Source organism: Somniosus microcephalus, chromosome 1, assembly GCF_052327205.1.
Source record: "Somniosus microcephalus isolate GS21.2 chromosome 1, FLI_Smic_1.0, whole genome shotgun sequence".
NCBI lineage: Eukaryota > Metazoa > Chordata > Chondrichthyes > Squaliformes > Somniosidae > Somniosus > Somniosus microcephalus.
In genome coordinates this window covers 38,987,944-39,015,744 of record NC_140987.1, presented here as the reverse complement: position 1 = coordinate 39,015,744, position 27,801 = coordinate 38,987,944, and the positions used below count along the sequence as shown (strand labels likewise).

The window sequence follows — 27,801 nt, the reverse complement described above, 5'->3', positions numbered from 1 at the left end:
AAAGCCTTCTCTACAGCCCTAGCTATTCAATTCGCCAGGATTCTAGTCCCAGCACTGGCCAAGTGAAGTCCGTCCCAACGGAACAGCTCTCTCCTGTCCCAGTACTGGTGCCAGTGTCCCAAGAAGCAAAACCCATTTCTCCCACACCAGTCTTTGAGCCACGCATTTAACTCTCTGATTTTATTTACCCTAGCCAAATTTGCTCGTGGCTCAGGTAGTAATCCAGAGACTTTTACCCTTGTGGTTCTGCTTTTTAATTTGGCCCCTAGCTGCTCCTACTCCCTCAGCAGAACCTCTTTCCTTGTCCTATCTATGTCGTTGGTACCAACATGGACCACGACAACTGGATCCTCCCCCTCCCACTCCAAGTTTCTCTCCAGCCCAGAGGAGATGTCCTTAACCCTGGCACCGGGCGGGCAACACAACCTTCGGGACTCTCGCCCTCGGCTGCAAAGAACCCTATCTATCCCCCTTATGATACTATCCCCTACCACTACAACATTTCTTTTTACTCCCCCCACTTGAATGGCCCCCCGTTCCACGGTGCTGTGGCCAGGTTGCTCATCCTCCCTGCAGTCCCTGCTCCTGTCCTCACAGGGAGTAAGAGCCTCGAACCTGTTGGACAAGAGCAAGGGCTGCGGCTCCTCCAACACTACCTCCTGGATCCCCGTACCTGCCTCACTCATAGTCACACCCTCCTGTCCCTGACCACAGACTACATCTGAATTAGTTAATCTAATTGGTGTGACTACTTCCTGGAACACAGAGTCCAGGTAACTCTCCCCCTCCCTGATGTGTCTCAGTGTTTGAAGCTCGGACTCCAGCTCGTCAACACGGAGCCGGAATTCCTCGAGCAGCCAACACTTACTGCAAATGTGATCGCCGTGAGCATCAATGGTGTCCACCAGCTCCCACATTTTGCAGCAGTAACACATCACCTGCTCTCCCATTCTATGTAATTAATTAAATTTATTAATATTATTTTTAAATACCCTCTGCCCCGATTCTAGATGATGAATATCACAACTTAGAAACTATAAACCACAGAGTTTAAGTTTAAAAAGAGAGAAATACTCACCAACCAATCACTTACCTGCTTTCTGGTGAGGCAGTGAGGTCCAGGAGAGGACACCTGTCCATTCCCAACCCGTCAAATGCATAATGGAAACGTTCTCATCTCCAGTCTTAAAATGTGTCTCTCTGAGGATAGCCTCGTTTACGTTCTTTAAATGTACTGTTAATGGAGGACTTCATAGACCACTCAGTGGACAGCTCGAATAGCAGAAGTTTTCCCTATTGTTTGCAGGTGGGAGTTGCTGCCCTGAATAGAAACCCTGACCGCACCGTTAGTTGGATCAACTATTACTGCATTATAAGATCAGATAAAACAGGAGGGGGGCAAAATTGTGGGGCTTGCTTGTTTAAATGTTATATTTTGGGACTGAATCGTCAGCTATCACACTGACCATCACCTGAAGTGCGGAAGAAAATTGTGCACGATTCAGACTTAAGCAACCTTGCCTTACTAATGAACATTTCCATTAGTGTGGTACAGGAAACTCTCATTTAAATGGCACCTAAATATCCAGAATTCTCTATTAACTGGCAAAATTCTCACTCCGAAAACAATACCTCAATAACCGGCAATGTTGCCGAGTCCGAGTCCGAGTCTCCCGCGGTGGCCGAGTTAGTCAGTGGGGGGTAGTTCTCCAAACAGCCACTACTCGGCTTCTTGTCGCTGTCGGAAGTCGGAACACCTCAATACCCCTGTAACAGGAGTCTGACTCTCCCGCGCTGCCGGTAGTCTCTTCTGATCCGCCATTTTACAGGGGTACTGTGTGTCTCCCACGCTGCTGGCAGTCATTGCATTGCATTACCCTCAACTGGCAGTACTGTACTTAATCAAGCATCTTCCACCATCCATTTAACACAACATTCAGTAGGTGAGTACCCAATTACTGTATACTGCACATTTCTTGATTTTTTAAATTTTTGTTTGTTAAAAATAGCCTCGGTAGATAACCCTCTTCGTCATCCGGAATTTCTAGCAACACGTCGGTGCCGGATACCAAAGAGTTTCCTGTATATTTAAGAGTTGTTAGAAAAATGTAAATACAACATAGTGAAGTGCAATTTGTTTTTATTTTGTTTTTCAGGGTGCTTTGAGTGTTGCATCAAGTGTCTGGGCGGTATTCCCTATGCATCTCTGATCGCCACCATCCTGCTGTACGCTGGTGTGGCACTGTTTTGTGGCTGTGGCCATGAAGCTCTCTCTGGGACAGTCACAATCCTACAGAATAACTTTGAGGTGGTAAGAGGTGCTGGAGACACCATAGATGTTTTCACTATGTAAGTAATTCTACTCGTTATTCATTCTAGTTCACCGGCCCTGGTGTGGGCTGGAGCTTGGATTCTCAGACGTGTCAGTCGTAGCTCAGTTGGCAGCACACTCGCCTCTGAGTCAATAAGGTCGTGGATTCAAGTCCCACTCCAGAGACTTAAGCACATAATCCAGGCTGTCACTCCAATGCAGTGCTGAGGGAGCACTGCAGTGTCGGAGGTGCCGTCTTTTAGATGAGACGTTAAACTGAGTCTGCCCTCTCAGGTGGACGTAAAGGATCCCACGCCGCTATTTCAAAGAAGAGCAGGGGAGTTCTACCTGGTGTCCTGGTATTTATCCCTCAACCAACATCACTAAAACAGATTATCTGGTCATTATAACAATGACTACACTTCAAAAGTGCTTAATTGGCTGCAAAGCGCTTTGGGACATCCGGTGGCCGTGAAAGGCGCTATATAAATGCAAGTTATCTGAGGAAGGATGTTCTTGCCATGGAGGAGTGCAGCGAAGATTCACCAGACTGATACCTGGGATGGCAGGAATGTCGTATGAAGAGAGATTGGGTCGATTAGGCTTATATTTGCTAGAGTTTAGAAGAATGAGAGGGGATCTCATTGAAACTTATAAAATTCTAACAGGACTAGACAGACTAGATGCAGGAATGATGTTCCCGATGGCGGGGCAGTCCAGAACCAGAGGTTACAGTCTAAGGATAAGGGGTAAGCCATTTAGGACAGAGATTAGGAGGAATTTCTTCACCCAGAGAGTGGTGAACCTGTGGAATTCTCTACCACAGAAGGCAGTTGAGGCCAACTTATTAAATATATTCAAGAAGGAGTTAGATATATTTCTTAAGGCTAAAGGGATCAAGGGATATGGGGAGAAAGCAGGGACAGGGTACTGAATTTGGATGATCAGCCATGATCTCATTAAATGGCGGAACAGGCTCGAGGGGCCGAATGGCCTACTCCTGCTACTATCTTTTATGTTTCTATGTTTAAGTCTTTCATTTTTTTTCTTTCAGACTGGTTTTTTTCTTTTGTTAATTTTTTCAGTTTTAGCCCAAACTTCAAGCAGTCTATTTTTCAAAAAGTTGCATAATATTGTCTCAAGATTCATGTGCGCTTTGAATCATTTTGTTTATTTCAGGTGCCCAGTTTAGGGGAAGATCATCCCACAAGCCACAATGTTGGGTCTCCTAGCTGAAGAGTCATCAAAGCATTACAGACTAGTTGGTCCCAGGTTTGATTTACAGGTTTAGATGATCTCTGCCAAGACAGTAATAGGGCACTGGGCTTGTACTGAATGCTCATAGTCCACAAGATGGGAAATCAGTCAGGATTCCTGCTTCTGACCACCATCCATGACCCCTATTGGATAGTGTGGACATTGGGTGAGGATAGGATTGGGGGTTAATGAGATGGTTCAATGGGGGAATAGCTCACTGATAATCACCATTTAGAGACACCCCACGTGAAGAATGGTCCGACGCATGAAGTACCAGAGGGCACCTGGTCCCTGTGGAACTGTCTCCTCAGCAGGAGTCTGTGCCTTCAGGAGAGGAGGAGAAACAAAGTCAGCCTAAAAATAGACTGACTGTGGACCGAAGTCTTGTCCCAGGACAGCATATATATCAGCCAGGGCCAGAAATCCTAAAACTACCTGCATCTCCTCATTGATGAACCAAAGACCATTGTATAATGGTATCTGTGAAGAGGTCTTCAACTTTGATCTCCTAGCTGAAGAATCAATAAAGTATGAAAGCCTCATATGGCTGAGATGGTTACTGTACCATACAAATAAAACTAATAATTGTTTTTTTAGCGCTGATGTTTTCTGTAGTTTCTCTATTGGTAAGGGTACCAGAATGAGAGCTCAAATTTCTTCTGTGCCTTTGAACAGCAGTGCTATTTGGTGATGGAAAAATATTACTTTCCGCACCTTTTAAAGTTAAATGAGTGCAGGCGTTGGAAAGATATAGCCCATGCGGGGCAAACTGCTTTGAAAGGTGATTCCATCATCCTCCATGTGGACTAAGCCTTGTTAAATCTGTATTGATGTATGATCCACTAGGAACAGGCGTAGGCCGTTCAGTCCCTCGAGCCTGTTCCGTCATTCAATTAGGCCATAACTGATCTGTATCTTAACTCCATCTGCCCGCCTTGGTTGTGTAGCCCTTATTACCCTCGCCTAACAAAAATCTATCAATCCAGTTTGGACATTTTTAATTGACCCCCCAGCCTCAACAGCTTTTTGGGGGAGAGAATTTAAGATTTCCACTACCCTTTGTGTGAAGCAATGCTTCCTGACATCACTCCCTGAACGACCTAGCTCTAATTTTAAAGTTCTGACCCCTTGTTCTGGACCCCCTCACTGGAGCAAACAGTTTCACCTTAAACGCCTCAATTTGATCACCCCTTAACCTTCTATATTCAAGGGCATACAAGCCGAGTCTATGCAACCTGTCCTCATAATTTAACCCTTTTAACCCAGGTATCATTCTGGTGAATCTGAGCTGGACCCCCTCCGAGGCCAGTATATCCTTCCTGAGGTGCGCTGCCCAGAACTGAACGCAATACTCAAAATGGGGACTAACTAGAACTTTATATAACTGTAACATAATAGCAAATTTTATCTGTGTATACCCTGTATAGCATTATTGAAAACTCTCAACCTATTGTGTATCACCTACTTTGTAGAAGTTTTTAACTTAACTCAATTAAATTAATTCAATGAGAGAGCTTTTGAATGTTATTTTCAGCCGTCCATGGAATTCAAACAATCAATTGCCGCCTCTAAAATGGGTTGACAGAAGCTGTATCAATGCACTGAGAGGAACACTATTGTTTGGCTCATGACATTATATGCCCACTGATTGTACATCCCAATGATATAATCTTGATGTTTGCAATTCACTGTCACAAAGTTCTGAACATTTCACAGTATACTTTTAACCAGTTGAACAAAGGAAGTGGGCGGCTTCCCAGTACAGTTTTGGTCTCCTCATTTAAGGAAGGATATACTTTCACTGGAGGCAGTTCAGAGACGATTCACTAGGTTAATTCCAGAGATGAAGGGGTTGACTTATGAGGAAAGGTTGAGCAGGTTGGGCCTATACTCATTGGAGTTTAGAAGAATCAGAGGTGATCTTATTGAAACATGAGGGGGCTCGACAAGGTAGATGCAGAGAGGATGTTTCCCCTCGTGGGGAAATCTAGAACTCGGGGGCAGAGTTTCAGAATAAAGGGTCGCCCTTTTAGAACTGAGATGAAGAGGAATTTCTTCTCTCAGAGGGTCGTAAATCTGTGGAATTCTCTGCCCCAGAGAGCCGTGGAGGCTGGGTCATTAAATACATTTAAGGTGGAGATAGACAGATTTTTGCAAGATAAGGGAGTGAAGGGTTATGGGGAGCAGGCAGAGAAGTGGCTTTGAGCCCAAGATCAGCCATGATCTTATTGAATGGCGGAGCAGGCTCGAGGGGCCAAGTGGCCTATTCCTGCTCCTATTTCTTATGTTCTTATGTTACGTAGGTTATCGTGCAGAATAGGAATACAAACAAATGCTCTATGATGCTTGTTGTCAAATTCATTGCTTTTTGAAATCCAGTTTAGCAGAAGGCCGTGGGTTCCAGGCCCCATCCTAGAACTTGAGCAGTGTTCCCTTAAATTTTTTTTTTTGATTGTGCGGCCCCTTTAAGGCCCATTCAAAATGCTGCGAAAGCGCGGTTTTTCCTGTTTAAAAGCTAGTAAGCCGGCTGCACGGTCACGCAGCCTAAAGGGAACATTGCGCTTGAGCCGATAATCTCAGCTGATACTTCAGTGCAGTACTGAAGGTGATGATCCTCTGGGTGAGATGTTAAACCAAGGCCTTTTCTGGTAGTTCAAGTCACAACGGCATTATTTGAAGAAGAGCTAATTGAAAATTTCAAAAACCGAGATTAATAGATTTTTGTGAGAATCATAGAAAGTTATAGCATGGAAGGAGGCCATTTCGGCCCATCGTATCCGCGCCGGCCAACATAGAGCTACCCAGCCTGATTCCACTTCCCAGCTCTGTCTGTAGCCCTGCAGGTTGGAGCAGCCCAAGTGCACATCCAAGTACTTTTTAAATGTGGTTAGGGTTCCTGCCTCTACCACCCTTTCAGGCAGTGAGATCCAGACCCCCACAACCCTCTGGGTGAAGAAATTTCCCCTCAAATCCACTCTAAACCTTCCACCAATTACTTTAAATCTGTGCCCCCTGGTTTTTGACCCCTCTACTAAGGGAATTAGGTATTAAGGGTTATGGAACCAAGGCGGGTAAATGGAGGTAAGTTACCGATCAGCCATGATCAAATTGAATGGTGGAACAGGTTCGAGGGGCTGAATGGGCTACTCCTGTTCCTATGTTGATAGAAGGTGAAGTGAATTGTGCATTAAATATAATCTTGTAAAAAGGATACTTTAGCTAGAATCACTTTAAGGTTAATTATATTGTTAAACTCTTTTCCATGTGTCCATAACAAATGCTGTGAATGAACTAGTCAAATTTGCAAAGCTGTCTTGGATGTTGAAACAAGTAACAATAGAAACATAGAAACATAGAAGATAGGAGCAGGAGTAGGCCATTCAGCCCTTCGAGCCTGCTCCGCCATTCAATGAGATCATGGCTGATCATCCAAATTCAGTATCCTGTCCCTGCCTTCTCCCCATATCCCTTGATTCCTTTAGCCTTAAGAAATATATCCAACTCCTTCTTGAATATATTTAATGAACTGGCCTCCACCGCCCACTGTGGCAGAGAATTCCATAGGTTCACCACGCTCTGGGTGAAGGAATTCCTCCTCATTGCTGTCCTAAATGGCTTACCCCTTATCCTTAGACTATGACCCCTGGTTCTGGACTCCCCGGCCATCAGAAACATCCTTCCTGCATCTAGTCTGTCCAGGCCTGACAGAATTTTATAGGTTTCGATGAGATCCCCTCTCAATCTTCTAAACTCCAGCGAGTATAAGCCCAATCGACACAATCTCTCCTCATACATCATTCCTGCCATCCCAGGTATCAGCCTGGTGAATCTTCGCTGCACTCCCTCCATGGCAAGAACGTCCTTCCTCAGGTAAGGCGACCAAAACTGCACACAATATTCAAGGTGCGGCCTCACCAAGGCCCTGTACAACTGTAGCAAGACATCCTTGTTTCTGTACTCAAACCCTCTCGCTATGAAGGCCAACATACCATTTGCCTTCTTAACCGCCTGCTGCACCTGCATGCTTACCTTCAGCGACTGGTGCACAAGAACACCCAGGTCTCTTTGCACTTCCCTTCTCCCAATCTATTGATTGCCATTCAAATAATAATCTGCCTTCCTGTTTTTGCCACCAAAGTGGATAACCTCACATTTATCCACATTATAGTGCATTTGCCATGTTTCTGCCCAATCGCCCAACCTGTCCAAAGTGTACTGGAGTTTCACGAAATTCTCCTCACAGCATACCCTCCCACCCAGCTTTGTGTCGTCTGCAAATTTGGAGATATTACATCCAATTCCCTCGTCCAGATCATTAATATATATTGTGAACAGCTGGTGTCCTAGGACCGATCCTTGCGGTACCCCAATAGTCACTGCCTGCCACTCGGAAAATGACCCATTTATTCCAACTCTTTGCTTTCTGTCCGCCAACCAGTTCTCTATCCAAGTCAATACCTTGCCCCCAATCCCATGTGCCTTAATTTTGCACGCTAATCTCTTATGCGGGACCTTATCGAAAGCCTTCTGAAAGTTCAAATACACCACATCCACTGGTTCTCCCTTATCTATTTTACCAGTTACCTCCTCAAAAAATTCCAGTAGATTAGTCAAGCATGATTTACCTTTTGTAAATCCATGTTGACTTTGTCCAATCCTGTCACTGCTTTCCAAGTGCTCTGCTATTACATCTTTTATAATGGACTCTAGCATTTTCCCCACTACCGATGTCAGGCTTACCGGTCTCTAATTCCCCGCTTTTTCTCTACCACCTTTTTTGAATTGTGGGGTAACATTAGCTACCCTCCAATCCATGGGTACTGTTCCAGAGTCGATCGAGTTCTGGAAGATGACCAGCAATGCATCTACTATTTCTAGGGCCACTTCCTTAAGTACCCTGGGATGTAGATTATCAGGCCCTGGGGATTTATCGGCCTTCAGTCCCATCAATTTTCCTAACACCATTTCCCTACAAATACTGATTTCTTTCAGTTCCACCCTTTCATCAGACCCTATGTTCCCCGACATCTCTGGGAGGTTATTTGTGTCCTCCTTTATGAAGACAGAACCAAAATATGTATTTAGTTGGTCTGCCATTTCTTTGTTCCCCATTATAAATTCCCCTGATTCTGACGGCAAGGGACCTATGCTTGACTTCACCAACCTTTTTCTCTTCACATATCTATAAAAGCTTTTACAGTCAGTTTTTATGTTCCCGGCAAGCTTACTCTCATATTCTATTTTCCCTTTCTTAATTAATCCCTTTGTCCTCCTTTGTTGAATCCTAAACTGCTCCCAATCCTCAGGATTATTGCTTTTTCTGGCCAATTTATATGTCCTCTCCTTGGATCTTATGCTATCCCTAATTTCCCTTGTTAGCCACAGTTGAGTCACCTTTTTTGTTTTATTTTTATGCCAAACTAGAATGAACAAATTCTGTAGCTCATCCATTCGGTCTTTGAATGTTTGCCATTGCCTGACCACCGTCAACCCTTTGAGTGCCATTCCCCAATCAATCCTACCCAACTCGCTCCTCAGACCATCGTAGTTTCCTTTATTTAAATTGAGGACCCTAGTCTCTGAGTCAACTACTTCATTCTCCATCTTAATGAAGAATTCGATCATATTATGTTCGCTCTGACCCAAGGGGCCTCGTACAACAAGATTGCTAATTAATCCTTTCTCATTACATAATACCCAGTCTAAGATGGCCTGATCTCTGGTTGGTTCCTTGACATATTGGTCCAGGAAACCATCCCGTAAACACTCCAGGAATTCCTCCTCCACAGTATTGTTACTAATTTGGTTGGCCCAATCTATATGTAGATTAAAGTCACCCATGATGACTGCCGTGCCCTTATTGCACGCTTCGTTAATTTCCCTTTTAATGCTATCCCCAACCTCCGCCTTACTGTTTGGAGGTCTATATACCACCCCCACTAACATTTTTTTCCCCTTAGTATTTCTCAATTCTACCCATGCAGATTCCACATCATCAGAGCTAATATCCTTCATTACAATTGTGTTAATCCCTTCGTTAACCAGTAATGCTACCCCAGCACCCTTTCCTTTTTACCTATCTTTCCTGAATATCGAATACCCCTGGATGTTGAGTTCCCAGTCTTGGCCATCCTTGAGCCACGTTTCTGTAATCCCAACCAAATCATATTCATTTACCTCTATTTGCGCAGCCAATTCATCCACCTTATTACAAATGCTCCTCGCATTAAGACACAAAGCCTTCAGGCTTGTTTTTTTAATGCTCTTAGACCTATTAGAATTATTATTTACTGTGGCCACGTTTGATTTAAACCATTGATTTCTCTGACTGCCACTTATGTTTCTCTCCTTCCTATCTTTTGCTTTTATCCTTGTTTCCCTTTCCTCTGTCTCCCTGCTCAGGTTCCCAACCCCCTGCCATTTTAGTTTAAACCCTCCCCTACAGCACTAGCAAACACTCCCCCATGGACATCAGTTCCAGCCCTGCCCAGATGCAGACCGTCCAGTTTGAACTGGTCCCACCTCCCCCAGAACTGGTTCCAATGTCCCAGGAACTTGAATCCCTCCCCCGGCACCATTCCTCTAGCCATGTATTCATCAGAAGTATCCTTCTATTTCTACTCTGACTAGCACGTGGCACTGGTGCAATCCTGAGATTACTACCTTTGAGGTCCTGTTTTTAAATTTATCTCCTAGCTCCCTATATTCCGCGTTTAGGACCTCATCCCGCTTTTTACCTATATCGTTGGTGCCTATATGCACCATGACAACTGGCTGTTCACCCTCCCCTTCCAAGATGTTCTGCAGCCGCTCGGAGACATCCTTGACCCTTGCACCAGGGAGGCAACACACCATCCAGGAGTCTCGTTTGCGGCCGCAGAAACGCCTATCTATTCCCCTTACAATAGAATCCCCTATCACTATAGCTCTTCCGCTCTTTTTCCTCCCGTCCCGTGCAGCAGAACTACCCATGGTGCCAGGAAATTGGTTGCTGCTGCCTTCCCCTGATAAGCCATCCTCCCCAACAATATCCAAAGTGGTGTATCTGTTTGAGAGGGGGATGGCCACAGGGGACCCCTGCACTACCTGCCTGCGCCTAGTACTCTGCCTGTTGGTCACCCGTTCCCTTTCTTCCTGTCCAACCTCTACCAGCGGTGTGTCCAACTCCGTAAACGTGATATTCACGATGTCCTGAGTATCGTGAACGCTCCAGTATGCATCCAATCACAGCTCCAGTGCCGCAATGCGGTCTGTCAGCAGCTGCAGCTGGATGCACTTCCTGCACATGTAGTTGTCAGGGACACAGGAAGTGTCCCTGAGTTCCCACATAGCGCAGGAGGAGCATACCACAGGGCCGGGCTGTCCTGCCATGGACTTACCCTTTAATTCATTGAATTTAAATTAAATCAATCCAACTAATTACACTACAGTGAACTGGTTTACCAACAGTCCCCGCTACACCAGAGAGACCTTAAAAACTATAAACCACAGATTTAAAGTTTAAAAAAAGAGAGAAATACTCACCAACCAATCACTTACCTGCTTCCTGGTGACGTCACACTTTGATTACTTTTTACCTCTCTCCCCGCTGTTGAATTGGTAAGCTGCTCCTCACTGTTCACACACAGGTCCGATGCTCTGGTCGGGCCTCGCTGCCGGTTTTAAGCTCCGCCGCTCTTCACTGCTCCCACACAGGTCCGATGCTCTGGTCGGGCCTCGCTGCCGGTTTTAAGCTCCGCCGCTCCTCACCGCTCCTCACTGCTCCCACACAGCTCCTCACTGCTCCCATACACGAGCAACACCCTCTGATTGTCCGATGTATGTGTTGTTTCCCCTCAGTTTCTTTTGCTGATGTATTTTGGTGAGACAGTATATAATTTTTATGGGTGACTGAACACTTTGATATGCTTCATGAAAGAATCAGGGTCTTAACTGGGTGTGTATCAACACGTGGACTTGAATGGGCCTGGCTTATCAATGGGGTAAAAAAATATTTATTAATTTATGGGATGTGGGCATCGCTGGCGAGGCCAGCATTTATTGCCCATCCCTAGTTGCCCTCGAGAAGGTGGTGGTGAGCCGCCTTCTTGAACCGCTGCAGTCCGTGTGGTGAAGGTGCTCTCACGGTGCTGTTAGGTTGCAATGTCATGATTTAGTGATTCCCATGATGGGAATCCATAACAGGAACTTATAGCTCACATGACTTTCCATCCATTATATGCAAAATAACAATTTTTCTCTGTGTGTGAGAGAAAGAGAGACACGAAGGGGAGTCAGTGGGCCATGGTCTTTTGATGAAGGCACAATTAAATTATTCGGAGATCTGTAGTGCTGAGGAAGTGGTGGGCCTTCCCAACCCTGGTCATGTCTTTGATAGATGTGAAGAAATACTCTGAAAGGCAGTGGCTTTTGGCAATCCGCTCCCGATGGAAAATGAAGACTGCTTGCCCCTCCCCCACCTGTTCAATTAGCTTTCCTAAATCAGTATCAGAAAATAGAGCCCAATTTGATCTCCACACATAAAGGCCTGCTTCAAGTGGGTCCCAAGCGCAAGCAGCTTTTAAACACATTTTGCTTCTATTTCCCTGTAGGAACTTAAAACTGTGAGACCTACAGAATAACTCTTCATTCCAAACTGAAGGAAATTTATCCCCGAACCTTAAGTGTTTGCCTCCTGTCTTCTGAACTAATTAAAATTAAATTCTGGCAAAAATACTTCCAAAGGCAGAGGGGTAAAGTGGGGCCTAAACCATTTGGTACGCTCACATTGATTGCTTTCATTCTGTTTTTGAAACACTAAAGGTAAGAAAATCTGAACCAAGTATGAGAAAGGCACATGATAGAACATGTCCCTGATGTGCGTCTTGCTCATCCATAGTAATGTTGGTCATTTGATGCTTGTAAATTTGACCCTGCAGGATTGATATCTTCAAGTACGTAATCTATGGCGTGGCAGCTGCCTTCTTTGTCTATGGCATTCTGCTGATGGTGGAAGGATTTTTCACAACCGGTGCCATTAAGGATCTCTATGGAGACTTCAAAATCACTACCTGCGGCCGATGCGTTAGCGGCTGGGTATGTAATATCGTTTCATTGTTTGCTACTTTACTGTAGGTCTTGAGTTTTGCTCTATATTGAATGCGATTTAAGCTAATCGAGTGTAAATCGCAACCTCGGCTTTTAAGGGCTTCAGATAAGATTCTTCCCCGGCAATATTGGCTAATTTAATTTCCCATCTGCCACCAGTATTTTTACTTCATTCTGAGGATGCGGGCGTCGCTGGCAAGGCCAGCATTTATTGCCCATCCCTAATTTGCCCTTGAGAAGGTGGTGGGGAGCCACCGCCTTGAACCGCTGCAGTCTGTGTGGTGAAGATGCTCCCACAGTGCTGTTAGGTAGAGAGTTCCAGGCTTTTGACCCAGCCACAATGAAGAAACAGCAATATATTTCCAAGTCAGGGTGCTATGAGACTTGGAGGGGTACTTGGAGGTGGTGGTGTTCCCATGCGCCTGCTGCCCTTGCCCTTCTAGGTGGTAGAGGTCGCGGGTTTGGGAGGTGCTGCCGAAGAAGCCTTGGCGAGTTGCTGCAGTGCATCTTGTAGATGGTACACACTGCAGACATGGTACGCTGGAGGTGGAGGGAGTGAATGTTTAAGGTTTTGGATGGGGTGCCAATCAAGCAGGCTGCTTTGTCCTGGATGGTGTTGAGCTTCTTGTGTGCTGTTGCAGCTGCACTCATCCAGGCAAGTGAAGAATATTTGATCACAAAACTCCTGACTTGTGCCTTTGTAGATGGTGGAAAGGTTTTGGGGAGTCAGGAGGTGAGAGACTCACCGCAGAATACCCAGCCTCTGACCTGCTCTTGTTGCCACAGTATTTATGTGGCTGGTCCAGTTAAGTTTCTGGTCAATGGTGGCCCCCAGGATGTTGATGGTGGGAGATTCAACAATGGTAATGCCATTGAATGTCAAGGGGAGATGGTTAAATTCTCTCTTGTTGAAGATGGTCAGTGCCTGCCACTTGTGTGACACAAATTTTACTTGCCACTTATCAGCCCAAGCTTGGATGCTCTCCAGGTATTGCTGCATGCAGGCACGGACGGCTTCATCATCTGAGGAGTTGATGATCTCATTGAATGGCAGAGCAGGCTCGAGGGGCTAAATGGCCTACTCATGTCCCTATTGTAGTGTATGTAACCGTCCACCTTTAAGAGAACTATTTTATGTGTGGCACTACTTTGCCTTGGCTGCTGTATACTGTAATACCAACGGTGACCACACCGGTATATAAGTGCGGTGTCAGGGTTTATTGGGCAGATTCGCCCTGACCTTCGAATAGTAAAGTCCTGTTAAAGTTACTCTTGTAGTCTGTGTATTACTTCGCTATACAACCCACAGACTTTACAGTGGCGACGAGTTCGATCTTACCCTGCGTGCAGCAATACGTCCGAAGCAGTTAACGAAGCGTCGAGAAGAGGCAACCGCCCTCGTCGTTCTGCTGAGAGAGAAAACTCGAGTCTGCACAGCAAGAAAGAAGGAAGACTTCAGACACGCAGCCTTCCATCAGCAACAGGCACGGATTGTCCCTTCTGCCACGGTGGTGCTTGAGCCGAGCAGCACGAGAAGCAAGTCGGCCATGGTGACTATGAGTAAAGGGAAAATAAATAAAATCAACGAAGGAGAAGGGCGGTGAACTCGACCACGGTCGGGGGGGGAAAGGAGCCGGGCAGAAGTCGGGCCCAGAGGCGCTGAGACGGGGGCAGCGTGGAGCACGGAAGCCGCGGTACAAGCGGGCTGGGAGACGCAACGGCGTCGTGAGACAGCTAGACCGCGACCGGCGAAAAAGGCCGGCAGCGACCGGGGCCATGAAAAGCGGCGACCGGGATCGTAGGGCGCGGGAAGAGATAAAATAAATAAACCGCGGAGAACTCAGCCGCAGCCGGGGAGGGAAGCACCGGACTGCGAGAGGGCTGGGAGGCGCGATTGGGAGCCCGAGCGAGCGGGAGAGACAGAGCCCGAGCAAGGAAGGCCGAGCGAGAACCAGCCCAGCGGCTGAAACTGTTCGCCGCCAACGGGTTGTACCCAGCGCCGGTTGCCCTGCCGAGAGAAGGGAACGCGCTGAAGCCGACGCACAGGCTGCGAACCGCGAAAGCCAGCGGCCGTCGCCCGAGGGAAAGCTTACCCCTCCCGCCAGGGGAAGAAACGCGGGAAGCCGCCAGTAGGTGGGGAAGAAGACAGAAGCGGGAACCGCCGTTTTGAAATTGGGCAGGGAAAGAAGATGAGCGCGGGAAACCGCCATCTTGGAAAAAGAAAAAAGAAAAAGTTAAAGAATATTGTTGTTGTTTCTCAGGAAGAGGTGAAGATGCCTAAGCGTAGTAACATCAACGGGTTCGATGCCGAGGTGGAAGATTGGCCCACGTATGTAGAACGCATCGAGATATATTATACGGCCAATAAGTTAGCAAATTATGAAAAAGCTCTAACCTTACTAAACTTAATGGGTGCGAGAACATACGGGTTATTGAAGCATCTTCTATCACCAGCTAAACCGGCAGATCAGTCTTTCGCTAATATTGTTGCTGTCCTGAAGGATCATTTTAACCCCGCACCGCTGATGTTAGCGGAACGATCTAAATTTTACGTGAGAATGCAACGAAAAGAGGAAAGCAACGCAGAGTACCTGGTTGAACTGCGGAGGCTAGCAAGATACTGCCAGTTTGGGGTAAATCTGCCAGAGGCACTGAGAGACAAGTTCGTGTGCGGAATGTCGAAGGAAGGAACACAAAAACGACTGCTCGAAGAGAACGATCTTACACTTGATAAGGCTGTCCTTATTGCAGCATCGCACGAAGCCGCAGCGAGAGGCACGGTGGAAATGCAGCGGAAGACAGCGGTACTCAGAGTGGATCAAATGACTTCGAATACAACGAAATGTTATCGTTGTGGGAAGACAACACACGACCAGAACCAATGCTGGGTTAAAAACTAGGAATATAGGAAATGTGGCAAGCTTGGCCACATAGCTAAGGTATGCCGGGCAGGAAAGATGACCAGCAATAATAAGTCACCGCAGAAGAAGTACAGAAAGGTACATGAGGTGACTGGGAAGAGTCCAGATAAACAGAATTCAGACGCAGACTCCAACAGCAAGGAACTGGGTAGTCTGAGGATTCACAATGTGAGTAAAGAAGCTGACCGACAAACTATCTGGATCACACTACAGATTGCAAAAGTCCAAGTGAAGATGGAAGTGGACACCGGATCGGCGCTGATGGTCATGAATAAGCATGATTACAAAAAGTTATTCAAACATACTCCCCTATGGGATACGGAGATGGTATTGCAGACATACACGGGGCACAAAGTATACCCCATCGGAAAGATAGAAGTCAAGGTGAGATACAAGGACAAAGATCACCAAAGGATGGACATGTATGTGCTGCCCGAGGGAGGTCCACCACTTCTGGGACGGGAATGGATCAGGAAAATAAAGATAGACTGGCATTCGCTAAACACAATGATGGTAGATTCCGGAAAGGAAGAGGTCAAACCTGAACGGTTGTCCAGAATATTGGACGAAGCTAAAGAGGTATTCCAGCAAGGACTGGGAACACTGAGAGGAATTAAAGCAAAAATCAAGATTGCAGAACATGCAAGCCCAAAATTTTTCAAAGCCAGATCGGTACCTTACGCGATACGACCTGCTGTGGAGGCAGAACTGGAAGAGCTTGAACGTTCAGGGGTACTGTCTAAGGTGGACTGGAGTGAGTGGGCCACGCCCATTGTTCCCGTCATGAAGTCTTCATCAAGTAACAAGCCAGGGGGACTGGGAAAGGTCCGCATCTGCGGAGACTTCAAGATCACAGTTAATCCGGTGCTTCACACGGTACAATACCCGCTTCCGCGGATTGAGGATATCTTTGCTTCATTGTCTGGCGGGCAACACTTCACCAAGATAGACCTGGCACAAGCATACTTACAAATGGAAGTCGAGGAAGAGTCGCGCCAGTATCTCACAATCAACACGCACAGAGGCTTGTATCGTTATAATAGACTGGTTTTTGGAGTAGCTTCGGCTCCAGCAATTTGGCAGAGGGCAATGGAGCAGGTCTTACAAGGTATTCCAAGCACGCAGTGTTACTTGGACGATATCCTGATTACGGGAGAAGACGAAGAGGAACACCTCACAAATTTGAAACGGGTGCTCACCAGGTTGAAGGAATATGGCCTTCGAATTAATCGCCAGAAATGTGAGTTCTTCCAGAAACGGATCTCGTACTGCGGTCATGTCATTGACCAAGAGGGGCTACACAAGTCGCCTGACAAAATAGAAGCTGTCGTGAAGGCCCCCGCTCCGGAAAACGTATCACAGTTGAGATCGTTTCTGGGGTTGATTAATTATTATCACAAGTATCTGCCAAATTTATCCACGGTGTTGCATCCGCCGAATACTCTGTTGCGGAAAGAAGTGCCATGGAAGTGGAGCGAGGACTGTAAAAAGGCCTTTCGCAGAAGCAAGGCGTTGATTACCTCTGAGGAAGTGTTGGCTCATTTCAACCCAACGTTACCTCTTCGGCTAGCTTGTGATGCTTCCCCTTATGCAATTGGAGCAGTACTTTCACACAGGTTCCCAAATGGCTCGGAAAGGCCAGTCGCATTTGCGTCCCGATCATTGACCTCCGCTGAGCGAAATTACACCCAGATAGATAGGGAGGCCCTCAGCCTTGTGTGGGGAGTAAAGAAATTCAATCATTACCTGCAGGGCAAGAAGTTCACATTACTGACAGACCACCAGCCGTTGGTGTCCATATTCAACCCTAACAAGGCCGTTTCCACTATGACAGCGCAAAGGTTACAGAGGTGGTCCGTGTTACTTGGGGCACACCAATATGACATCGAATACAAAAGCTCCAAACAGCATGGAAATGCTGATGGGTTATCGCGCCTACCGTTGCCGGTAGTTGAAGAGGCGGCTGCAGTGGACCCGGTAGAGATGTTCCACTCGTCCATAGTAGAATGTCTTCCAGTGACAAATTCGATGATCGAGAATGAAACAAGGAATGACCCGACTCTCTCACGAGTCTACGATTTAACAGTGGAGGGATGGCCAGCACATGGCGAACCAACGCTGCCAGCATTTTCGCAAAGAAAAGAACAGCTGTCAGTGTGCCGAGGAACCTTGATGTGTGAATCGAGAGTGGTGATTCCACCCAAACTTCAGCATAAGGTGCTAAAGGAGCTTCACGAGGGGCATCTGGATGGAGTGAAAATGAAGAACCTAGCAAAAGCGTTTGTGTGGTGGCCAGGTATTGATGGAGACATCGAAGAAATAACCAAGAGCTGTCTAGGATGCCAGAAGGTCCAAAACGCGCCACCACAAGCTCCTCTGCATCCATGGGAGTGGCCCTCATCTCCTTGGCAAAGGGTACACATCGACTTTGCTGGTCCATTTATGGACTCAATGTTTCTAATAGCGGTGGATGCACACTCCAAGTGGCCGGAGGTAATAAAGATGTCCTCCAGCACCACGGAAAAAACCATCACAGTATTAAGGACCATGTTTGCCAGGAATGGGCTGCCAGAACAGGTCTGTTCTGATAATGGACCGCAATTTGTGTCCGAAGAATTCAGGAAATTCTTAAAAAGCAATGGGGTCAAGCACTACACGTCAGCCCCATACCATCCCGCCACCAATGGATTAGCTGAAAGGTTTGTCCAGACCTTCAAGAAGGCCATAAAGGCCATGGGTAATGAAAACATCAACTTACAACATAAAGTAGATAACTTCTTGTTGGCGTACAGGAATGCAACACATGCGGTCACAAATCAAACTCCCGCCATGATGTTTTTCAATAGAAGACTGAGATGCCGGCTGGATTTGATTAAGCCAAACGTCAGAAGGGACGTAGAGAACCGGCAATTCCAGGGCATGAATGAAAGGCCAACTAGATCTTTTCAGATAAGTCAACAAGTTTTGGCCCGGGACTACCGTACCGAGAAATGGCAGCCTGGAACTATTGTAAAAAGGCTAGGCCTGCTGCTGTATACCATGGACATTGGTGACAGCATAATAAGGCGCCATGTTGACCAGATCATAGGGTCATCCACAAAGAGCCAACCTACTCCACAACCTTACACTGCTAATGTTGAAGCAGAGATACCCAGAACACCTACCTCCGATCTGGTGATACTGGAATCAGATGAACCTGACACTGTCCTTCAAGCCGACTCGACCTTACCAGAAGAACCTACTACCCCGCCGAAAACTACTACACCACTGAGGCGTTATCCGGATAGAGTCAGGAAACCTCCAGAGAGACTGAATCTGTGAACTGTTTTGCATAAAGTTGTATATATGTTATGATGTTATGTTAATGGGGAATAAGTATGTTGTAAGCTAAAAAGGGAGGATTATAGTGTATGTAACCGTTCACCTTTAAGAGAACTATTTTATGTGTGGCACTACTTTGCCTTGGCTGCTGTATACTGTAATACCAACGGTGACCACACCGGTATATAAGTGCGGTGTCAGGATTTATTGGGCAGATTCGCCCTGACCTTCGAATAGTAAAGTCCTGTTAAAGTTACTCTTGTAGTCTGTGTATTACTTCGCTATACAACCCACAGACTTTACACCTATGTTCCTATGTAATTGAGGCAGGAGGTGTAGAAACAGTAGTCTAGCCTCATTTGCAAAGCCTTTCAATACTTGCTCCCTCAAGGAAAACTCCAGAAGTATGAGGGAAGTGCAAAGATTACACAGCAGAGGAGAAAAGAGTACAAGTTGGAAGAAGTTAAGTGGAAACTGTATCGTACCCTGTCAGACCCCACCTCAAGTACTGTGTCCAGGTATGATTACTGAGGCACAGACACTTGAGTTGGTTCAGAGAAGAGTCTCAAGGCTGACTCCAAGGGGGCAATTTTGGCAAACTGATGGGATCAGTTGCAATGCTGGTTTTACATCCTGACTGATTTTACTGTCCATTTGAAGTCAATATTAGGCGGGGCATAAAACCGGCATTCCACCCGATCCCATCGGTTTCCCGAGGGGAGGGTTAGGTTAAAATCACCCCCGTACCATTAGTGGACTGAGGTATGAGAAAAGACTGGAAAAAATGCCACGAGAAGTTACGACTGGGAGGTGATCTTGTAGAGGTTTAGAAAAAGTATGGAAAAGGTGGATCTGGAAAATTAGTTGCAGCTAAGTTGTGATATTAGGGCAAAAGGACACAAAGTTCAAACTAACTAATGGCAAATTTAGCAATGAAATCAGAAAGTTCCTCTTCGCACAGACTGATTGACATGTGGAAAGGACATCTGGGTGGAGTAGTGAAAGTGAAAATCATGGAATCATTTAAGAAACAGCCGGATCCTGCAATAGGAAGGGGGGCAACTTACTGGTTGTACAAATTAACATAGGCACAATGGTCTTCTTCATCTCTAGCACGATCAATCATAAAGAGCTTGGATAAGTAATGGGGAGTCAGCAATACGAGCATGGGTCAAAGTGTGCTCCTGTTGTTATAGTCTAGAAGGAAGCTGCCCTTATACTGCTGTGTGCAGACCCCGTGCTCATGAAGTTTCTCATTCAGTTCCTATCAGAAGAGACCTGTCTTCTGTGAATAGGGACTCAAACTGGGCTGCCTTGTAACAAGTTAAACAAAACAGAACAATAAAGGGGTCTCAGGAGAGAGGCCCACTAGCTGCAGTCTGGCAGCCTCTAAAGATTGTTGCCTCGAGGCACAATATGTAGACAAGACATTGTTGTAACAATGCGGTGAACATCCAAAGTAACAATCGGGTGGTGGCTGGTCGTCCGCTGACGCTGACAGCGGTATCGCTGCTGTCACCCACCAAAGGAAAAATCGTTACCATCCTTTGGCCCCGGAACAGGCGCGATGGGTCAAATGGCCTCCTTCTGTGCAGTATCATTCTATTATTGCAAACCCCCTTTCTCTTTAATCTCCACATTATTGCTGCTCCCACTTTTGGCCAGGTGCAGAATCGATCAGCTATTCTGTTGACGCACTCTATTTAAACAGCAGCTTTTTCGTCAATCAATAACTGATCAATGCAGATTGCTGTTTATAGGCATGAAACTCTGTAAGCACTCCTTTGACAAAAGCATCTTGCTGTTTATAAAATGCAAAGGCAAGGTTGCCAAGCAGACAGTTCCAGCAACAAATGTTGGTGAGGGTGTATCAATGCAAACCTGTCATGATGGTACTGTAGTGCACGTACCTGCCGTTATGGAGTAGTGCTTTGCCAGTTTGAGTACCTGATGTATACATGTGTACTGAATTCCTGCTTGTGACAAGATAACCATGCTTTATGTTCTGACAATTACAGTGACGACGGTGGCCTCAAATTGATACATTCCTCAATTGGTCATTTATTTGCAATTTGTTGTCATCAGCAATGGATTAAGCTGATCTGGTGCAGCAAAGAGGGCAGACTTGGCTGTTTACTTATTCTTCATCCTCATTTTTAAATCCCTCGATGGCCTCGCCCCCCCTCCCTATCTCTGTAGCCTCTTCCAGCCCTACAACCCTAAGAGATCTCTGCACTCCTTCATGGGTGACTTTAATCTACATATAGATTGGGCTAACCACATTAGTAACAATACTGTAGAGGAGGAATTCCTGGAGTGTTTACGGGATGGTTTCTTGGACCAATATGTCGAGGAATCAACCAGAGATCAGGGCATCTTAGACTGGGTATTATGTAACGAGAAAGGATTAATTAGCAATCTTGTTGTACGAGGCCACTTGGGTCGGAGCGATCATAATATGATCGAATTCTTCATTAAGATGGAAAATGAAGTAGTTGACTCAGAGACTAGGGTCCTGAATTTAAATAAAGGAAACTACGATGGTCTGAGGCGTGAGTTGGGTAGGATTGATTGGGGAATGTCACTCAAAGGGTTGACGGTGAACAGGCAATGGCAAACATTCAAAGACCGCATGGATAAACTACAGAATTTGTTCATCCCAGTTTGGCATAAAAATAAAACAAAAAAGGTGACTAAACCGTGGCTAATGAGGGAAATTAGGGATAGCATAAGGTCCAAGGAGAGGACATATAAATTGGCCAGAAAAAGCAGTAATCCAGAGTATTAGGAGCAGTTTAGGATTCAACAAAGGAGAACAAGGGATTAATTAAGAAAGGGAAAATAGAATATGAAAGTAAGCTTGCAGGGAACATAAAAACTGACTGTAAAAGCTTTTATAGATATGTGAAGAGAAAAAGATTGGTGAAGTCAAGCGTAGGTCCCTTGCAGTCAGAATCAAGGGAATTTATAATGGGGAACAAAGAAATGGCTGACCAATTAAATACATATTTTGGTTCTGTCTTCACAAAGGAGGACACAAATAACCTCCCAGAGATGTCGGGGAACATAGGGTCTGATGAAAGGGAGGAACTGAAAGAAATCGGTATTTGTAGGGAAATGGTGTTAGGGAAATTGATGGGATTGAAGGCCAATAAATCCCCAGGGCCTGATAATCTACATCCTAGGGTACTTAATGAAGTGGCCCTAGAAATAGTAGATGCATTGCTGATCATCTTCCAACATTTGATGGAATCTGGAACAGTACCCATGGATTGGAGGGTAACTAATATTACCCCACTATTCAAGAAAGGTGGTAGAGAGAAAACGGGGAATTACAGACCAATAAGCCTGACATCGGTAGTGGGGAAAATGCTAGAGTCCATTATAAAAGATGTAATAGCAGAGCACTTGGAAAACAGTGACAGGATCGGACAAAGTCAACATGGATTTACAATAGGTAAATCGTGCTTGACTAATCCACTGGAATTTTTTGAGGATGTAACTAGTAAAATAGATAAGGGAGAACCAGTGGATGTGGTGTATTTGAACTTTCAGAAGGCTTTCGATAAGGTCCCACATAAGAGATTAGCATGTAAAGTTAAGGCACATGGGATTGGGGGCAAGGTATTGACTTGGATAGAGAACTGGTTGGCAGATAGAAAGCAAAGAGTTGGAATAAACGGGTCTTTTTCCGAGTGGCAGGCAGTAGCTAGTGGGGTACCGCAGGGATCGGTCCTTGGACCCCAGCTATTCACAATATATATTAATGATCTAGACAAGGGAACTAGATGTAATATCTCCAAATTTGCAGACGACACAAAGCTGGGTGGGCGTGTGTGCTGTGAGGAGGATGCCGAGAAACTACAGGATGATTTGGACAGGTTGGGTGATTGGGCAGAAGCATGGCAGATGCAATATAATGTGGATAAATGTGAAGTTATCCACTTTGGTGGCAAAAACAGGAAGGCAGATTATTATCTGAACGGCAATAGATTGGGAAAAGGGGAAGTGCAATGAGACCTGGGTGTCCTTGTGCACCAGTCGCTGAAGATAAGCATGCAGGTGCAGCAGGCGGTTAAGAAGGCAAATGGTATGTTGGCCTTCATAGTGAGAGGGTTTGAGTACAGGAACAAGGATGTCTTGCTGCAGTTGTACAGGGCCTTGGTGAGACCACATCTTGAGTATTGTGTGCAGTTTTGGTCGCCTTATCTGAGGAAGGATGTTCTTGCCATGGAAAGAGTTCAGCGAAGATTCACCAGGCTGATACCTGGGATGGCAGGAGTGTCGTATGAGGAGAGATTGGGATGATTGGGCTTGTACTCACTGGAGTTTAGAAGAATGAGAGGGGATCTCATTGAAACTTACAAAATTCTGACAGGAGTGGACAGACTAGATGCAGGGAGGATGTTTCTGATGGTCGGGGAGTCCAGAACCAGGGGCCACAGTCCAAGGATAAGGGGTAGGCCTTTTAGGACAGAAATGAGGAGGAATTTCTTCATGCAGAGAGTGGTGAACCTGTGGAATTCTCTACCACAGAAGGCAGTAGAGGCCAATACATTAAATATATTCCAGAAGGAGTTGGACATATTTCTTAATGCTAAAGGGATCAAGGGGTATGGGGAGAAAGCAGGGACTGAGTACTGAACTTGGATGATCAGCCATGATCGCATTGAATGGCGGAGCAGGCTCGTGGGGCTGAATGGCCTACTCCTGCTCCTATCTTCTATGTTTCAATTCTGGCCTCCTGCGCATCCCTGATTTTCTTCGCTCCACCATTGGCGGCCGTGCCTTCAGCTGCCGAGGCCCTAAGCTCGGGAATTCCCTCCCTAAACCCCTTCAACTTGCTACTTCTCTCTCTCCACCTTTAAGACGCTTCTTAAAACCTACCTCTTTGACCAAGCTTTTGGTCACCTGTCCTGATATCTCCTTATGTGGCTCAGTGACAAATTTTTCTTGATAATCGCTCCTGTGAAGTGCCTTGGTATGTTTTACTATGCTAAAGGCGCTATATAAATGCAAGTTGTTGTTGTTTTTGTCCGTACATTGTGCAGTTTTACTTGGAGCTGGTGCACTTGGTCAGGACCATTGTCCCTCCTGACAGGGCCTGCTTGGCTAGCTCCCCCTGGCAGCAGCAGGCCCATGGCGTTCTGGATCTCCCGAGAGCAGGAGAAAGTCCACATTTTGTTGTTGCCACAAGAAGATGACAGAATCATACAGCACAGAAGGAGGCCATTCAGCCCATCATGCCTGTGCCGGCTCTTTGAAAGAACTATCGAATTAGTCACTTTCTCCTGCTTCTTCCCCACAGCCCTGCATATTTTTCCTTGTCAAGTATATCTCCAATTCCCTTTTGAAAGTTAATATTGAATCTGCTTCCATCACCCTTTCAGGCAGTGTATTCCAGATCACAACTTGTGGCGTAAAAAAATTCTCCTCATCTCCCCTCTGGTTCTTGGAATCATAGAATGGTGACAGCATTCGGCCTGTCGAGCCTGTGCCAGCTCGCTGCAAGAGCACTTCAGTTAGTCCCACTCCCCTGCTCTAACCCCGTAGTCCTGCAAATGTTTTTCCTTCAGGAAATCTTTTTCCAATTATCTTAAATCTGTGACCTCTGGTTAATGATGCTCCTGCCACTGAAAACAGTTTCATCCTATCTATCAAAACCCCTCATAATTTCGAACACCTCTATTATATCTCCTATTAACCTTCTCTGCTCTAAGGAGAACAACCCCAGCTTCTCTAGTCTCTCCACATTTACCACAGTTTTTAGTTTATGGACTCTGGGGATTGAAGCCTGCACATTGGTTCAGTCTATGTTCGCACTCTGACCTGATGTTACAAATTTTGGGCTCTCTCGCTTAGATATTGGCCGAGAAATTCGAACTGCTCTCAGGCGGGCGTAAAGTCAGCGGAGCAACAGCTCCACGGGTGGTCCGCGGAGGGCCTGAGGCCCGAGGAGGCTTCTGCCTTGGGCCTCACTTAAATACCACAGACGGGAAGTGGACGCCGTACTGTGCAGCTTGCTGGTCTGGGCAGGCGGGAAATAGTCTGGGTCTTGGCAAAGAACAATGATGGCCAGGAAAACGCCTTCTGATCTATCCAGCCTGCCCCACACTATAGACACACCCCAACCAACCTTAAACCATACGATCTCCTTGGAGGGGCAGAAAAACAGATAAAAACCCAGGCCAGTTTCTTCTATAGAAGCGGCTGACTGGTCAGGTTCTCACGAGGAAGCAATCCCCGGGGGAGCCTCGAACTTGCCGGCAGTGAGGTGGAGTTTTTTTTAATGTAGGCCCAGGGGTAGCACTCCTGCTTTGCATCGGCCCACAAAAAAAATAAAACTGAAAATGTCCTGGGCCTACTTTTTTTTGAGCAGCCTCCAGCGATCCCTTTAAGGATCGCTGGTTAGATTGCTCAATGCCTGGTACAACTCGGCGGAATGTGCACGGTGCAAAGTTCAGATATTTGTGCCTGAATTTCACATTCGGGGTCCTACAACCAATGATTTATATGTTTCAGGAGCTGAACCCCTACTTCAGGTGAGTGCCCTGGATGACTAAAAGTCAGCCAAGCCAATATGGCATCCAGCGCAGGATTTGGTGCGGCAGATTACGATGCAAATTTTGATGGCTAACTCCAATTTTAAGCTGTTAAAACGGTCGGCTGTGAGTTGGATTTTTCTCAGGTACAGCAAATGCTGGTTACTCCCATAAGCGGTCCCTGAGTTTTGCGTTCAGGAGTTTGCCTGTAATGCCCAATATGCTACCAAAACCCAGGGGCATAATTATGCTACCCCTTTCCTATCATAGAAACATAGAAGATAGGAACAGGAGCAGGCCATTCGGCCCCTCAAGCCTGTTCTGCCATTTAATGAGATCATGGCTGATCATCCAAATTCAGTACCCTGTCCCTGCTTTCTCCCCATATCCCGTGATCCCTTTAGCCTTAAGAAATATATCTAACTCCTTCTTGAATATATTTAATAAGTTGGCCTCAACTACCTTCTGTGGTAGAGAATTCCACAGGTTCACCACTCTCTGGGTGAAGAAATTCCTCCTCATCTCAGTCCTAAATGGCTTACCCCTTATCCTTAGACTGTGACCCCTGGTTCTGCGCTCTCCCACCATCGGGAACATCCTTCCTGCATCTAGTCTGTCTAGTCCTGTTAGAATTTTATAAGTTTCAATGAGATCCCCTCTCATTCTTCTAAACTCTAGCGAATATAAGCCTTATTGACCCGATCTCTCTTCATACGTCATTCCTGCCATGCCAGGTATCAGTCTGGTGAATCTTCGCTGCACTCCCTCCATGACAAGAACATCCTTCCTCAGATAAGGCGACCAAAACTGCACACAATACTCAAGGTGTGGACTCACCAAGGCCCTGTACAACTGCAGCAAGACATCCTTGCTCCTATACTCAAATCCTCTCGCTATGAAGGCCAACATACCATTTGCCTTCTTAACCGCCTGCTGCACCTGCATGCTTACCTTCAGCGACTGGTGCACAAGGACACCCAGGTCTCGTTGCACTTCCCCTTTTCCCAATCTATTGCCGTTCAGATAATAATCTGTCTTCCTGTTTTTGCCACCAAAGTGGATAACCTCGCATTTATCCACATTGTACTGCATCTGCCATGCATCTGCCCAATCACCCAACCTGTCCAAATCATACTGGAGTTTCTCTGCATCCTCCTCACAGCACACACAGCTTTGTGTTGTCTGCAAACTTGGAGATATTACATCTAGTTCCCTCTTCTAGATCATTAATGTATATTGTGAATAGCTGGGGTCCTAGCACCGATCCCTGCTCTACCCCACTAGTCACTGCCTGCCACTCGGTAAAAGACCAGTTTATTCCAACTCTTTGCTTCCTGTCTGCCAACCAGTTCTCTATCCAAGTCAGTACCTTACCCCCAATCCCATGTGTTTTAACTTTGCACGCCAATCTCTTATGCGGGACCTTATCGAAAACCTTCTGATAGTACAAATACACCACATTCACTGGTTCTCCCTTATCTATTCTACCAGTTACATCCTCAAAAATTTCCAGTAGATTAGTCAAGCATGATTTACCTTTTGTAAATCCAATTTGACTTTGTCCGATCCTGTCACTGTTTTCCAAGTGCTCTGCTATTACATCTTTTATAATGGACTCTAGCATTTTCCCCACTACCGATGTCAGTCTATAATTCCCCGTTTTCTCTCTACCACCTTTTTTAAATAGTGGGGTTACATTAGGTACCCTCAAATCCATGGGAACTATTCCAGAGTCTGCAGAATTTTGGAAGATGATAAAGAGCTGGTAGTCCATAGATTCAAAGACAAATCATTTACTATTACTGAGCACAGAATGCTCAGGCCTTACTATTCCTGGAGCAGCCATCATGTGAGTTTGTCTGCTACATAAAATAATAGGCAGAAGTGAGAAGGACCATGTTATTACACAGAGTTTGTTCTACTTCACCTTTTTTATGTGGCAGTAAAACATAAAATGACGCTGAAGACCAGAATAAGATTTGTTTTCCTCATAGAGCACATGTTCTGAACTTATTAGACAAAACATAACAAAGGACAATATTAATCACGTCTTCAACAGAGTCATTTTGCGCCTTCCCAAGACATTGGATTAAATCATTCTTCTGTAGTTTTGCTCACCATACAGCTGCAGTGCATATTAAAATGTCACTAAGTAATTTGGTGTGCATGGCAACAGCCGCCTGCAGTTCAGTGTTGCAGATACTCAACGATGTGAGCACGTCAGTAAGATGAACAAATTTCTTGACTCATCGTGTTGAAGAATTAAAATAAGAAATGGGTTTTTGGCTTGATCTATTCTTGGATTCTAGGAAGTTTAAAATAATGGACCTTGCTAAGACTCTTAGGCCTAGAAATTCAGTTG

General features: G+C 45.8%; 1 protein-coding gene across 1 annotated transcript in view; it reads left to right on the top strand.

Annotated features, from left to right (window-relative positions):
- Window positions 1–27,801, top strand: part of gpm6ab (glycoprotein M6Ab) — a 396,678-nt gene that overhangs the window by 306,774 nt on the left and 62,103 nt on the right. The window contains exons 2-3 of the mRNA XM_085978023.1: window positions 2,157–2,349; window positions 12,487–12,643. Coding sequence (XP_085834149.1) covers window positions 2,157–2,349; window positions 12,487–12,643 — 350 coding nt within the window. The remainder of the gene's footprint in view (window positions 1–2,156; window positions 2,350–12,486; window positions 12,644–27,801) is intronic.